This window comes from Phalangium opilio, unplaced genomic scaffold (genome assembly GCF_054372755.1).
Source record: "Phalangium opilio isolate 3A_F unplaced genomic scaffold, DU_Popi_V2 ptg000031l_1, whole genome shotgun sequence".
NCBI classification, from domain to species: domain Eukaryota; kingdom Metazoa; phylum Arthropoda; class Arachnida; order Opiliones; family Phalangiidae; genus Phalangium; species Phalangium opilio.
In genome coordinates this window covers 11,130,626-11,147,203 of record NW_028324158.1, presented here as the reverse complement: position 1 = coordinate 11,147,203, position 16,578 = coordinate 11,130,626, and the positions used below count along the sequence as shown (strand labels likewise).

Genomic DNA, 16,578 nt, shown 5'->3' with positions numbered 1-16,578 from the left:
TTTTGCCTTGGTCTCCTCCAATTTCGACTGTTTCTCAACCCATACATTGAATAGAAGAAAAAAATGTAGTCTTTGTATTCTTTTATAGGCGCCGTTATTAACCTATCGCGAAAAAAAGAAATAGAAAGGTATATATCTTGTCTGTCCTCGTGTCTCGATTTGAAATTCAAAGAAAATGGATGTGTTTGTATAGCCAAGTTCGTGTAGTAGCCTTGCATGGTAGCTGGCAATCCGCATTCAAAACTCTAGAATAAGAAATATCGCCAACATTTCAAGAGATAAAGAAAATAAACATGAGGAGAAACTGGCGTAGATGCTCCCGAAGAAAAGGCACTCTCACTCTCTCTCTCTCTCTCTCTAGCCTCTAGGGGATGGATGGATGTAGACTAGTTTTAATCCACCCATACACAGCGTGGCGCTACGCAAATAACCACCAACGATTAACTATATTGACTACTATACCCCTTTTTTCTTGGCTTTCAAATTCAGAATGCCGCGTTCGCATTTAGTCAGTCGGAACGATCGCATTTGACAGCCTTTCTAAAAGACTTTTCAGACTAGACAACCTTTGGGTCAAACAGTTGAGTCAGCAAATATTGGACAGTGGTCAATTTTTAATTTGGTACTTCAACTCGTCCAACTTCTGTTAATTCACACGACCCAACTAGTTTACTCAACTCAAGTTGACCCATCTAAATGAGTCCAAAACTTGTGTCGTCTGAAAATTACTCTGTATTTAACGTGACCTTGATATACTATAATCTTTATCAGCTAAGCGCCACGTAAGCTCTATACTTCTTCTAAAGTTAGTTCTACTATAGCTCTAGTTCTATTTCACTGTGAACTTATAAGTCCATATTCGTAAGGTTGAACTTAATGGTCCGAGTGCGAACAAGATCGCTATAGTTATCCATTATTATTTAAAATTGGGAAGGGAAACATTTTATATTCGGCGCGGAATGGGCCACACATCGATTCGATTAAAGACTTGGTAACCGGGTTTTATACTGTTGTCAGTTCCACTGCTTCATTCAGAATTTTTGAATCTTAAAAAAAAAAAAAAAAAAAAAAAATCTTGGGCACAAAAAAAAATATTTAAAAACTATCGGGCATCACGCATTCTCGGTTTTCTGTAAAAAGCGGCGGGCGCAGTTGGCGCCACCAGATCTTTCTCTCGCTGTCTCGAAGACGTTTCGTTTATTTAGAAGTTTTAAGCTAAGAACCGAAGCATCTTCTTAAAGTTAAGAATCGAAGTAAGCGTATTTTCGCGCTTAACTGTGGCGAGGTGGCGCCTTGTGGCCCGTGAGATTTATTTTTTCTTTTATTTTAATTGAAAGATGTCTTCTGAAAAATGGCGTTTCTTCACGCGAGCGGCTTTAGCCAGCTTATAGGGACGTTTCAGTCCGAGACGTCCGTGATAATTACGATGTTTTAAGCTTGATTAGGTGTAGAAATCAATCAAAGTTTAGAGTTGATGTTGGAGTAATTTTAGAGTGAGATGAACCGTAGTTAGTAGCACGGAGTATCATAAATCAGCGCATCGGGTTTTTGGCGCGCCATTTTATACCTTTGGATGGCGGGAAGACAGTACAATATAAGGAATGAATGTATTACATTCACCCATGTGTAATTATTTACTTTTAACTAATCTAACTTTCGTATAATTAAAAAATGAAGCCTTTCAAAAGCTGCAAAATTTCCAGATATTTCTGAAATTAACTTTTTAAAAGATAGTTAAATATTCTCGGGGAAATTTTATGAATTCATAAGAAAACTACAAAAGGAATATGCCGCTGTGAACTTCTTATCTTCCTGTATTTTGGCCATGCGGCAATCTTCCCTCTCTCTCTCTTTCTGTCTCTCTTTGAGACGTGTACACTCTTAATTGTGTGTTCGGCTACCGAAAATTTATCCAGATTCTAAATGGCTTTGTCTCTCGTTGATCAAACTGTCAAGAAGTCTACCTTTAATGCCCCTGAAATGTGTGGGAAAAAAATTAAAAAAGGGGAGGGGCAAATTTAGGAAATTACTTTTGTGGAATTGTTAAGGTAATAATCAATCCTCTGATGGAATTGTTAGACCACCACCATAGATCAGACTGAATGAAGGTTAATTAAACTATATTTTTGCCCTGGAAATTAATATAAACTTAAGTAGGGAAAAAGTGGCCTTAAACCTTTTATAATACGGGGTAATTCGAAAAGGGTGCATTGTAGTTTCGAATCGAAAATGTAACTTTTCTATAGCATTTTGCCTTAAGGGCTTCCCTAAATTGTTTTAAGGATGACCCCCCTCCCCTTAATTAAATTAGAATTATTTCAATCAATTTCTCAGTTAATTTTAAGGGATCATCCGTAAAACAATTCAATCATAACTTGTCTCTCTTAGGGCAAAATGCCATAAAAGTTACATTTCCGACACAAATTGATTTCTGATAGCACTTAGATCCTACTACCTCGAACTCAACGACACTTCTTAGAAACTAAAATCATTTATACTTATATTAATTTAAAAATTATTTATATAAAAAATATGTAATATTTAATTAAAAACAGAACTTTATCGCAACACGTACGCTCATCAAAATCGCGTGCAAAATTAAAAATTTAGACCCAAAAAAAGAAAGAAAAAATAGAAAAGGGAATTGAAAACCTTGACAATATAAAAATATAATCCCAGTTATCATGCAATAGCAGTTAATTTTTTATTTAACACGCGAATATATAGCTAGCTGATATACAATGGCGCCTGTTTTTGAACAGTGCTTTGCCCTAAGGACTCTCTACTGTATAGAAAGAAGTAGGACTTATTACGTGTCAAGCGAATGTGTGTGTGTGGGCCCGAGAGTGATTAACGAGTGTCCGTTGTCGCCAGTCCTTTCCCGCGACGCGGAGACCATTCGCCAAGCACCGATAGCTTCCTGTCCACGGGCTAACAGCGCCGCTAACCACGATCAAAAGAAAAACCCCTTGGAAATACCATTCGTGACAAAACTGGGGTTGCTAAGAAAAAACACAACCCCAATTTTCGCGTACACGTTACTTAGATAATTAATAATATTAATTTAAGAGAGAAGGAATTAATAAGAAAATGAGGCTGCTATTCCTAGTTCTTGACTTCAAGTACTTGCCTTCAAAGCTACAGTGTTTAATGATGGTTGTTGTTTTTTATACCCGCGCTGCATGCAATCTGATTGGATGACTAAGTAATCATATGTACGAATCGTGAGCAATTTTTTGAATATATTATTAAGAGAGAAAGTTAATTACGGACTGTTTTAGGGGGTATGTTTTACTCAAATCACTTGCTAGCGAAAGAGAACTAAACACAAGGGTTCTTTCTACCACCATGGCTCTCGTAAACGCTGTAGAATGTGTTCTGTAGCTTATACACGTGCTTGAAATTACTTAAAATTTTAATATCTGTTACTTCAGCCAATTAATTTTGACCATTTATCTTAGTTTAACATTCTCGAAACTTTGTTTTCAAAGACATATTCTAACCTTGTTGACATTCTAAGTTTTATTTCGACACTGTTTAAAGCTCCGTTTTATGTATTTTTGTGATTGTTGTGCACAAACTCCACGACTAAACACTCGACAAAGCCCCGTAAGAATAACATTAATCCCAAAGCCCCTTTAAACGGCTTTCTCCCCTAAACTCCGAAGTTCAGCGGTTGGAACCATTCCACAGGCGCAAATATATTCAACCTGTTTTGAGAATGAAAAATATTTCTTTTTTTTTCGTAAGGTGTTATACTGTATACACACTCTAATCAACATTATTTATTTTAAGAAAACTCATCGTCAAAACCTGTTTGATGTTAAAATTAAGTTAAATCCCATTTTTAAAAGTATACCACCGTTGAGGAATGTAACCAGAGAATTTAGTGAGGAAAAGAGGGTGTCCCGGACCATTAGGTTTGTTGGCTGTTTTTTTCTTTTTTGCGTCCTAGTATTCGTCGGTTATCTTAGTTAGCGTCAGGATTCTCTTCAGGCAACTCCGGCGAGTGTTGACAATGAGAGAGCTCCCTTCTGAACTCGAGTAAAGCGAGGTTTTAAACGAAAAAGAAAAAAACATGGTGGCATATGTTATGTATAACCCGATACTTGTAAAATATACTTACCCTTATACATTGCCGAGCGTAGATCCGCTCCAAGTTGAGATCAAACATACCCTGAGTTGATGTACATCTTCGTGGGATGGAGGCTTTTGCTACGAATTTGGAGCAAATGTGGTTGGTTACTTTATGTTAGGGGCTTCGTTTCGTTTTGGGAGTTAGGCTTAGCGTAGTAAGGCTTAGGCGACCGTCTTAGTGTCTCGGGAAGGCATGGTGGTATCGTTTTTGGCGTCGGCGGAGTGCCTGGATGGCAACAGGCCATGGCGACCACCCTCGCCGATTCGTGCTAGAGTATAGCGTGCCCTGTGAAGAAGAATTTTCTTCTCTCCGACGACAAAACAGAGACTTTACTATCATCGCCGCGTATATCCAAGATGGTGAGGGCCGTGCGCCGCTGCTCATCTTGTCGACAAGACCCTCTCTCTACATATATCCTTTTTAAAACATTTTTATTTCCTTGGCGCACTATTAAATGCAGTCATCAGCTTCTTCCCTTATTTCCTTCAGTTTTATATAAGGATGAGCGTTATTTTTTAACAGTTATAATTCCATGAATGAAAGGAAGTGTTTATTACTTGGAAAACAAATTTCGTTTCTGTTTTGCTGCTTTCATTCTGTGCTGCTTGTGAAGTAGGCATAGGAGAAACGAAAGCCTATTTTCGCAACTTGCGGCTTAAAAATCTTTTAGCTTTCTGAATTATGTTCATTTAGACTTAAATGCAGCTTCATTTGTCTTATTTTTGTAACAGTTTAGGCTTAACATTCTATTACTTTCTCGTATAATCTTGTAACGAATTGGTCTTAGCGTTATTACGAATTGGGCTCATAGGGTTATTACGATTTGGGCTCATAGGGTTATTACGATTTGGGCTCATAGGGTTATTACGATTTGGGCTCATAGGGTTATTACGAATTGGGCTTAGCTTTACATTCTGTTACTTCTGTTCAAGAACGATAGCAGTATTATTATGAATTTATCTTAATAGCTTTATAACTATTTAGACTTAATTACACATTGACTTGATTTCTCCTCTGTACATTTTAGACTAAATTTATTCTCAAATATCTCTTCCTTTTATGTTTTAACATTCTGAAATAAACGTTAAGTTCGGTATTCCCCCTTGAAAAGCGTGCATGAAGATCTATAGTGTATTTGATAAGCTCGAGAAAACACTCACGACAGGCGCGTCACATAACGGTTCATTTCCCAAACAGTGAAGCGTCATAAAATTCGTGCTGCACCACTCACCCTAGCTCTCTCGAGTTTTAGTATAGTTAACTATTGCCTTTTTTTCAAACAAACGCCGCGCGGTTCTCTCTCCTCGACTAATGTTGAACATTGGATAAGAAATTAAAAGGCGGAGAAGCGTGGGGGAGGGGGCAGACATTAGGGGGGGATTGAACACAAAAGATGCCGACATATCGTGCTTAAGAAAAAGATTGACTATAAGATGTACTAGGGATAGTTAACTGTCCCCACTCGAGTGCTTTCAATTCAACTTTAACGAAGAAAAATTCAAATTGAAAATAAAATGTGTGCTGGTTTGCATTGTTATTCTTAGATTCCCTTAAAAATATTCATGTGAAAATTATATAAATTTATTTCATCTCTTAAAAAATTGTACACTTATTTTAACTTTAATTATAGTTTTTTAGACAAAGAAAAATTCAGTTTATCTTGTTCTGTACAAAAACACAATGTCATTTATCTCTTTCACCGTATCACGACAATTTATTACTTAAAACCTTTTCTTTTCTACGCAAAACAAGAGTAAAAGTCAAAGAAGGATGATTTGAAATAGAAATTTAAGGGGACGTTACTCGAAGAAAAGGCTCGCTTTCACCGTGTTTGTTTTTTAGCGCCGACTGTATAGTTTTTCTCTCTCTTTTCTTATGCTTGTGTAAACACGGACAAAGGCCTAAGAACCTAGGCTAGGTTAGTTTCTTTTTAGAAAACTGCTCTGTATTAGCGCGTCTGGGGATGCGAATGCCTGCATGCATGGGAATAGAGAGGATGAAGATCGGTTAGAGGAAGCTCAAGAGGAAGAGGAGAAGGAGATGGAGATGGGAAGAGGCTGAAGCTGTTATCCCAAAAATTCCTCTCCCTGTCTCTCCGCGCGCGCGTATTTGATAGATGAAGCTGCTAGAGTCTTATCTTTTTCGTCTGCTCCCAATAGGAGAGATGGTACGCCATGCGCATGGCACTGATAAAGATCCACTAAAGAAAGGAAAAAAAATACCCCTAAAATCAAAGAATAAATTAGCAACAATACAGTCCCTTTTTCTGCCAACCATTTTTAACAACAAAGAAAAAAATAAATGCAAATAGATTAGTATAGTTCGGGCCACCCATGGGGTTTTATGTAAGATTGTAGTAGAAAGAATTGGTCTTTCTTTCTTTCTTGCATAACCGGGGTAATGAGCTATGGTTTAAGAACATATTTTTTAAGTTTATTACCATGTTCTTTGATGTCTCATCTAAGTTTAACTTGTGTTTTGTGCACCACTATAGAGAATTTCGGAAGTTACATACAGAGTAACTAACTCACAGGGGCAAGACCGCCATTGGTTAGCCTCTCCACACACACTCCATCTGGCGTTGCTTCTTGGAGCGAGGGAGAATACCCCCAATGGCGTCCTCGCCCCTGTGTGTTGGTTTCGCTGTAAGTAATTTCCGAAATTGTCTATTGAATTTACAACTTTATTTCTGGAAATTTTTAATCTTTACGGGTATTTCCGAATAACACGCTTTAGCCATTTTTACTCCCTCTCGCTGGTTTTATCAAAGTATAATTCCCTAGCTAGCCAATTATCTACCTTTTTATTACCTATTTTACTAAAGGAGTAACGACTTTAGGCTAAGAGTGGGAAATTGTAAAAAGAAATACGGTATATATAGCTATAACGCTTCCTCGGAACTAAAATGGGTAGGTATACCTTCCCCGTCATGAAGGGCACGTGACTACCGGTTGGTAATGTTTTCAAAACTTGTGGTTTTTTTTCTTCTCGCTATTCGTTACCGAAACGCGTAAGTGTTGCCGTAAAAACACTTGCGCAAAAACCCAACCAACCCAACCCTCGATCCGTTTCTATCTGCGTTTAGAAAATAGCGCGTATCACTTTAATGCCTTTAGCCTACCCCTGGAGAATTTTTTTTTCTTCTTTTTCTTTAAACTTATGCTAAGGTATCACGCTCCGTCGTTAACTTTAGAGCCAAACCATATCGTACACCGCGTGTAACAACCCAAACTTACTATAAGAGATATTCCAGTTAAAATTTCAGAGGGAATATGTTGTAAGTCGTGATGTTTAAAAATATAGACCTTTTGCGAAAGTCGTGGGTCTAGTTAGTGTTTGACCGCCTGTGTTTTCTTAAGATGGGGCTACATGATAACAAAGAAGTTTGATAGTAAGAAATTTGGTGGACGGGTATCTTTGAAGCCCTGTTTAACATCTTTGTGTTCACACGTTCGGTTTTAATCAGGGCCGGAAATAAACACAGGACATTGTCATTGTCCAATAAAATTTTAAAATGTCCCATAACGTTTTAAATAAACTATGGGGGTCACTGGACAGTTGACCAATAAAGTATTGATAACTTGACTATGTAGATGCGACACTATTTTTGCACACTCCAGTGCATGGACAATGTCCTATAATTTTTCCAGTCAAACGGGGGTTCACTGGACACATGTCCTATAAGAAATTTTCCTTATTTCCGGCCCTGGGGCCCTGGTTTTAACCCTATATCAACTGCCCTCCCCCTCCTTAAGTAACGATATTTAACTGAATTTATTTTAATTAGTATTTGTACCGCGACATTAATTGGGCTGCCTTAAAGTTATCCCTTTAATGTAGGTCAGGTCAATTTCTTGAATGTAGAATGTTTAATTGAAATTAATGTAGATTAAGTTACTATATATTGGCATTCAGGTATAAAGTTTACCCTAAAATATTTCCAAGCATAAGAAAAAGCAGGCTTTTATCCGTTTTTTTGCCTCAAAAGAGAAAGAGAAGGTACAAGAAAAAACACCTTTCCGTGGAAACAATCAACACACTTGTTTTTTGGGCTGGCGATGCGGAGAAAACGATATACATTATTCAAAAGCGAACATCAAACCCTATCTCGTAGTGTTACGGATATACACGAATATACATACTTGGGCTTTTCCGCGGCCAGTACCGCTATACTACCATCACCTTCGCCGCGTTTTCTTGAATTTTAAAGTGTTCCTCCCAAAACATGAATAATTCATGGTACATACGTTGGCAATTTCGGCGCCTAAGCGCTATACAAAACTGTATAAAAGATGGATACGCTTTCCCAGCTGAAAGTTGCTTTTATATCAAGACTATTTCCTACCCCCCTGTATATATGATGCTACTCTAACTCTACTACTACTACTACTAAGCCTTAACCGACTACTACGGGTATATAATACGGAGAGTAATGGAATCTAATGTTTTGTTTTTGCAAAAGGAAGATTCTATTTCCCTCACCGCCTTCAATACCCTTAAGTTGTTTTGAAATTTTGTGTTTTACTCTTTTGGGGTGGTGATGGAACCATAGGATCAAGTCCCACGCTAAGGCCCTAAGGGTGACATCAGTTTATATTCGTTAAGCCTTTGTTTTTTAATTTTGAAATTGCGCTCTTTTTAATAGCACGTGCTTTTTGAATTCGTTAAGCCTTGACTCTTTAATTTTAAAATTGCGCGAGCTTTAACAATTAATGTCGCGTGATTTTGATGTTTTTAGAAAAGTATCATTCTTGTTGTATCGGTATGTTGGTAAGGGGGGATGAATTTGTTGTATTTTCTTTCGAACGCTACAGCTCCGTTCATTTCCTTCGTGGGTGGCTTGGTCTGGGTCTCTAAACTTCTTAAAAACCGCGGCAACAATCTATTTATAGTAAATTTCTCCCTCGTGGCACGAAGTTAAGCAAGCAAGCGAGCACCTTTTCAGAGTATTGCGGAATACTCTTATTAATTGAAGGGAGAGCTTATTTAATTTAAAGCTTACACTTAAAAACCGACTGAAAAATTTCTAAGTGATTTTTGCCTATTTGGCTAGGCGCTAAATATTTTCTAAGTATTTTTACTTTTTACCTATTTGGCTAGGTTCTAAATTTTACCACTTTTTTGCGGTACTAAAGTGACGAGATCTTAAGGGTTTGAATTCTTAAAAGCAAGTGATTTTATTTGTACGATTTTTTACAGAGGAAAAGTAGTTTTTCTTTAAAGGGGACCACCCCCAGATCGAAAAACCCCGTTCGTATCACCCACGTCGCAGGTTATTTTCCATTTGGAATTTTTTCAAGGTACCCCAATCTTACAAAAATAGTTTTCTTTTCTTGGGGGTTTTTTGGTTTCTCCACAACCTGTTTTCAAATTTTAGATGGTGCTTTTTAAACGTTGGGTTTTATGATACAAAAGGGTGAGGGGTTACATTTAATTTTTTAACACTCCCCACAAAAGACTTTGTCTTTTTTACATTCAATTACACTTTTACAAATTAAAAAATTATATCAATGTTACAGAGTTTTTTTTTTTTTTTTTTACATAGATTTCAAATCAAATTTTTTGCTAAACAATATTACCTTTTATGATTATTACATTTATTTAAACATTTTATAACATGCAATTTTAATCTTAATTTATTTTATTGAGTTAGTCTAATCATTTACTTCTAAAGAATAAAGTAACTGCACTGGCCTACGTATCTCATGGCCTTTATCGTTTTTGACTATGCATGATCTTACTTTTCCATCTCTTCCTATTATTACTTCCTTAATTAAGCCTAACTTCCACATTTGTTTTTGAACTTTGTCCTCATGAATTAGGACTACATCTCCTTTTTTCATTTCTTTTTGTTTTTTATCTAGTTTACTGTTATGAGCCGATCTTAGTTCTAAGAGATATTCATTTCTCCATCTTTTCCATAATCTATCATTTAATGCTAATCGGCTTTTTTCCCTTTTACTAAATTCCTCTTTTGAGGCTGGTATCTTTTTAGCTAAATCAAGTTTTTGAGGGGGGAGGCAAGTCACTCTTTTTCCTATTAATAGGTGGGATGGTGTTAAGGGGCTTGGTTCTCCTATCTCGTTAAAAACGTAAGTTATTGGTCTGGAATTGACCACGGCTTCCGTTTCTATAAGCATTGTTTCTAGTTCAGTGTAGTTCAGAGCCGCTTTACCCAAAAGTTTTTTCAATACAGTTTTTGTTGATCTGACTAAACGTTCCCAATAACCGCCATGCCAGGCAGCTCTATCTGTGATAAAGCGCCACTCGATTCCCCTTTTTCCAAAAAAATTCAACACTTCCGGATCTTTAATTACTTTCCAAATAGTTTGTAATTCTTTATCAGCTTTTTTGAAGGTCTTGCCATTATCACTGTATACCAGGTGGGGAATTCCCCTCCGGGATATCATCCGTGAAAATGCAAGTAGGAATTCATGAGTACTAAGGGAAGCCACCAACTCTAAATGTAGGGCTCTTGACACAGCACACGTGAACAAACAGATATAAGCTTTTTCGCTTTTCCCTGCTATTTGTACGTAAATAGGCCCCGCAAAGTCGATCCCTATGGTTTCAAAACATGGAGTTTCCTCAATTCTTTCTTTCGGCAAATTAGCGAAAGGTGCGTCACCAGCTTTAGCAAGGTATTTTTTACATAAATAACAGCCTTTGACAACACTTTTGGCCAACTGCCGACCAGAAATCACCCAATAGCGCTCACGCGCCTGAGTTATGGTGTCTTGGACACCTGAGTGATAAACTTGGTCATGGCTTCTTTTCATTATCAATTTTGACAGTTGTTGATTTTTAGCTAGAATGATTGGATGTTTTGTTGCATAGCTCATGCTACCTTCCTTTAATCGACCCCCTACTCTTAACACACCTTGGTCATCCAAAAAGGGCGATAGGTTCACAATTTTAGAGTTATTGCTAATTTGTTTTCCTTCCTCTAATGTTTCAATTTCCTCTAAATAATCTAGTTTTTGAGAAGCTCTAATCCAGTATAACTCAGCTCTATTTAGTTCACTTGTTTGGATGGGTCCTTTTACAACATTCGCTTTCTTATAGATTTGCATATCTAAAAATCTAATCATGTAGGCTGTGATTCTGAGCACTTTTTGAAGAGAGCTAAATTTGTTTAGGTCAATTATTTTGTTTAGGTTTCTATTTTCGGTGCATCTAACAACCAAAGTTTCAACTTTTCTTTCTCTTTTAATTTCATCTAATTTTGGTTCTATTCTAGATTGGTCTTCCGAAAATTTAGGCCAAAAGGTTTCATCCTTCACGAGCCAACTCGGTCCTTCTAACCACTGTTTCCCTTTTAAAAGATCCTCAACTTTCACCCCCCTTGTACCTTTATCCGCGGGGTTTTGTTCCCCTGGGCCGTGAGCCCAAGTTTCGGGGTTGGATAGTTGCTTGATTTCTTTGATCCTATTTGAAACAAAAGGTTTCCAGACTTCTGATGCACCCTTTATCCAATGAAGCGCAATCATTGAATCTGTCCACATATGAACATCTAAATTTTCCTCTTTGAAAGCCTCTTTGACATAAGTTAATAGCCTAGCTCCTATTGCGCAACCCATCAGCTCAAGTCTTGGGAGGGTAAGTTCTTTCAAGGGAGCCACCCTAGCCTTTGCGGTAACAAATGCCACTTTTACCTCCTTGTGGTTGATTACGTAACGAATGTAAATAACCGCACAGTAAGCTTTCATGCTCGCATCACAAAAACAGTGCAGAGACATGTTCGTTACTTTATCAGGAGCTTCCTTGAAATAGCACCTGTCTATTGCCACTTTCCCAATTTGTGGTAATTCTTGGTACCAATGACTAAACGATTTTCCTAATTTTTCAGATAGCTCTTCATCCCAACTTACTTTTTCAATCCAAAGTGTCTGTAGTATCATTTTTGCTCTAATCGTATAGGGCGCTAAAATCCCCATGGGGTCGAAAACTTGTGCCACAATACTAAGGACACCCCTTTTTGTTTGCTTAATGTTGGGTAAGGTCTCAATAATTTTTGTGACTTCTAATGAGAATGTGTCTGCCCTTGGGTCCCAAATTAACCCTAATAGTTTTTGCGGTTCAGCTTCCTGTTTACCATCGAATGGTATGCCTGATTCCTTTGTCTTTGTATTTTCTAGTCTCCAAAGTTCTCTAAGCTTGTCTGAATTTGTTTGCCATTTTCTTAATTTCATATTGGCCTTACTAATAACTTCTGCTACGTCTTTTGACAGCTCAAAGGCTTTAGGTACGTCAGTTTCTCCAGTAGTAACGTCATCAACGTATGTGTCTTGGTTGATTACCTCAACAGCTTTTGGTTTTACTTCTCTAAAACTTTCTACATTAATTTTAAGTGTGGCTGCTAGTAAGCACGTACTACTGGTTAAACCGAAAGCTACCCTTGCCATTCTGAGTACAATGAATTCATCCTCATTAATATTCCCATCTATTTCGTTGACCCATAGGAACCTAACCGAATCTCTATCTTCTTCGGCTAGGGCCACTTGCAAAAATGCCTTCTCAATGTCGGCAGTAATTACTATGACGTGTTTTCTGAAACGCAGTAGCAATAGTAAAAGTTCAGGATTTAGATTTGGGCCGCTACTTAAACAATCATTGAGGGACGGTTCCCCTTTAGCGTGGGCCGAACCATCTAGAACCACCCTGAGCTTGGTTGTGGGGTGATCTTTTCTTCTGACTGCCTGGTGAGGTGCATAATAAGTGCCTGGGTTGTTATCGCCTATTTTTGGGTTTTCTACCTTTTCTACTATCCCTTTCTCTAGCTGGTCCATGATTACTTCTTTGTAATCATGATAGAATTCTGGGTCCGATTTAAATTTTCTTACTAAGGGTTTGAAACGCTGAATAGCTAGGGGGAGATTGTTTGGTAGGACCTCCTTCTCTAAATGCCAGGGAAGTTTAACATGGTACCTCCCATCTTTAAATTCTGTTGTTTGTTTAAAATTTTCCATGAACTCTGAATCCATGTTCTGATTTTTAGGGTTCCCATCTATACCTATGGCTTCGAGCTCAAAGAGGGATTTTAGCATATCTGATGTTTTTCCAATGTTAACTAATCCTACTCTAACGGCTGTATTGTTTACTTGAAATATCGGACCGTTTTGAGCTCCTTGAATAACCCAACCTAAGTGTGTTTCTAAACAAACCATATTCTTACTAAATCTTTTAGTTTCCCCGGTGACTATTTCCCAATAGTGGTCCACTCCTATCAAAATTTCAATATTGGTTTCGCCTATTTTTGCCTGGCTAGGAGGATCACATAGTTTTAGACCCTTTTCGTTCATTAATTCCTCAATTTGGTGGAATTCATTAGTAGCCACGGCTTCACATAAGTACGGTAGAACTATTGCCTGAATTTCTACCCTTTTATCTGGATCCACTTGACTTTGTAAGACTACTTTCACTACCTTTCTAACCTCAGAGCTTGGATCTTTATTTGCAAAATTGTATACTGTTATTGTTTCTTGCCCTACCTCGGGTAAGTCTAATTTCTTTGCAACTTCTTCTCTAATAAAAGTAGCTTGTGACCCATTATCTAGAAGAATTCTTACGCCTAATTGTTTTTCTGGGTTCTGGGGATTTTGAGCTGTAGTTTTTGCAGTTTGCAACAAAACTGAACCTAATTCTACTTGAGATGAGGTTATTGTCATTGCGTTTACCCCGTTTTGTGCTAGATCTTTTTTAATTTCATTCCCACCTACGTTTTGTTTGTTAGCCTTGTTTTGATTACAAATTGCCGCATTGTGACCACCATCGCAAATTTTGCATGTTTGATACCTAGAATTGCATTCGCTAGCCATATGACCCCTTTTTATGCAAATAAAGCATCGTTCTTGTTCGATAATTAACCTTCTTTTATCCTCTAAACTGTGTTTTTGGCAATTAGTAGAAGTATGACCTTCGTTTTCACAAAATATACAATAAAATGAACCTCTGTTTTGAAACTGGTTGAAACCATTGCTTTGCATTCTAAAATTACCATTATTTCTAAAATTTCCTTGACCAAAATTTCCCTGATTTTGCAAATTTCTAAAATTTCCTTGATTTTTCTGTTTGTTTACGCTTGTTGTTAGGGCTGATGCTGAAGCTGTTTTTGGTCCGTTCTCTGACGGTTTGAATTCTTTTGGTTTTACTTTTTCTTTGTTTTTTGTTCCTAATGTAATTGAAATTTCTCTAGCTTCTATTTGTTTACCCAAAAAATCCATTAATTTCTCAATATCAAATTCCGCGTCATAAGACCCTGCCAAACTGTATTGAACCCTCATTTCTTGTGGGATGCTTTCTAATATAGCGGGACAAACAGAATATCCACTGAGTGACGTGTCTACCCCTAACGCGCTTAAACTTCTGAGACTAACTTCACAAGTGTTGTAAAGACGGCGTAAACCTTTCACGTTATTTTGATCATGCACAGGTTCTAGGTGTAATAAATTACTCATATGCATATGCTTAACTACTCTTGGTTTGTCATATCTGTTTCTTAATAATCTAACTGCCTCATCATAGCTTTTGTCTGAGACATGTAATCCTTTTAAAGTTTCCTTAGCTTCTCCGGTTAAGTGAGATTCTAATTGAGATAATTTCTCCGTTGGAGATAAATTTGCTTGGCTTACCGCCAACTGGAATCTGGTGAAGAATCCGTCCCATTGCATCAGATCTCCTGCGAATTTTGTTATTTCCAACGAAGGTAGACTGGACTGCGTCCTGTATAAATATCCCGTTGGTGGATTTCCGGCGCTGAGTCCACCGGTGCTTGGTGGTGCCGTGGAAAATGTTGCTCCCACGTTGACTCCGGCGGTTAATCCTGTATTTGATGTTGGAGTACCGGATCCTGGATTAATTCCGTTGTTTAATCCTTGCGCTCCTGGCGCTGTTTGGTTGACGATCGTAGATCCACTGATGGAACTAACTCTGGATGCCGCGTTTAATTCGTTTATTCGTTGCTCCGTGCGACTTTTTAATCTTGAAATATCGTCCTGGATGTCCTCCGCCTTTTCTTGATCCAGGTCTTTCGCGCTTTGGTCTGTTGTTGGTATTAATTGCCAAATATTTTGGTCTTGTTGTTGGAGTTTGAGTTCTTTTTGTTTTAAAGCGGATAGTTCGTCTTCTAATTCTCCAGCGGTAACGCTTGGATCGGCTAGTAAATCTTTAATTTTGTTTTCTATTTTGGTAACCGCGCGCCTCGTCACAGCTCGCGATCCTTTTTCCGCTGCTAAGTTCGTTGAGTTTAAAGCCGCATTCGGGTTGCTTTGGCCCGAGCCACTAGAGTTTTTTGTAGTTTGGTCGGTGATCATTTTAAAATTGTTTTGTTCTCCAAATAAAGTTTTTCACCGTACCTTATTGCCGTTGATTTTTCAAAGTACTTTTAAGAATGTTTTTGATTAGCGCGATTCCCGAAAAGTTCGTTCTCGGTGCACTATTAGAACCCGTGTTCTTTTAATCCGTTTTTATTTTTAATTTTGTCTAAACCTTGTTTTTCCCGGGTTTCGAGTACCATATTGCGGAATACTCTTATTAATTGAAGGGAGAGCTTATTTAATTTAAAGCTTACACTTAAAAACCGACTGAAAAATTTCTAAGTGATTTTTGCCTATTTGGCTAGGCGCTAAATATTTTCTAAGTATTTTTACTTTTTACCTATTTGGCTAGGTTCTAAATTTTACCACTTTTTTGCGGTACTAAAGTGACGAGATCTTAAGGGTTTGAATTCTTAAAAGCAAGTGATTTTATTTGTACGATTTTTTACAGAGGAAAAGTAGTTTTTCTTTAAAGGGGACCACCCCCAGATCGAAAAACCCCGTTCGTATCACCCACGTCGCAGGTTATTTTCCATTTGGAATTTTTTCAAGGTACCCCAATCTTACAAAAATAGTTTTCTTTTCTTGGGGGTTTTTTGGTTTCTCCACAACCTGTTTTCAAATTTTAGATGGTGCTTTTTAAACGTTGGGTTTTATGATACAAAAGGGTGAGGGGTTACATTTAATTTTTTAACACAGAGTATAGATTGCTAGCTAGCTATTCCGTCTTTTTCGTAAAAACACGCCCTTAGATTCGGGAGTTTTAGATCTTAGGCGTTGAAGCGGATGCAAAAACCTTCTTTCTCTTCTCCCGCATCCCATCCTGCAGAAGCTCAAGAGCAAGCATAATCTCAAATCCTCTCTCTCTCTCTCAATCTGCACTCCCTTTAACTGGAGGAGCATTCTTTGTAATTTTTTTTATCAAAACATGTTTCCTGAATACTTTGACTATCGAATTACCTGGTCTAGATCCACGTCTGAAAAAAAAAATAATAATTTGGTGATACATCTTTTAATATTTAACGCCCAATATCAAGAAAAACTAATGATTTTTTTCTAAAAAAAAATAGAAATGTTTGGGAAGTCATCTAAAACTACGTGATAGCGTCGAGAGAGAACGTGCTA

General features: G+C 37.5%; 2 protein-coding genes across 2 annotated transcripts in view; one reads left to right on the top strand and one right to left on the bottom strand.

The window, feature by feature from the left end:
* The window catches only part of Gmd (GDP-mannose 4,6 dehydratase), a 202,612-nt gene that overhangs the window by 75,654 nt on the left and 110,380 nt on the right, over positions 1-16,578 (top strand). The window lies entirely within an intron of this gene.
* Positions 8,841-15,450, bottom strand: LOC149690610 (uncharacterized). Its single transcript, XM_089870527.1, has 3 exons — positions 14,180-15,450; positions 9,880-14,125; positions 8,841-8,999 (listed from the first exon to the last, which is right to left on the bottom strand). The coding sequence occupies exons 1-3, from the start codon at positions 15,448-15,450 to the stop codon at positions 8,841-8,843; spliced, it is 5,676 nt and encodes a 1,891-aa protein (XP_089726653.1).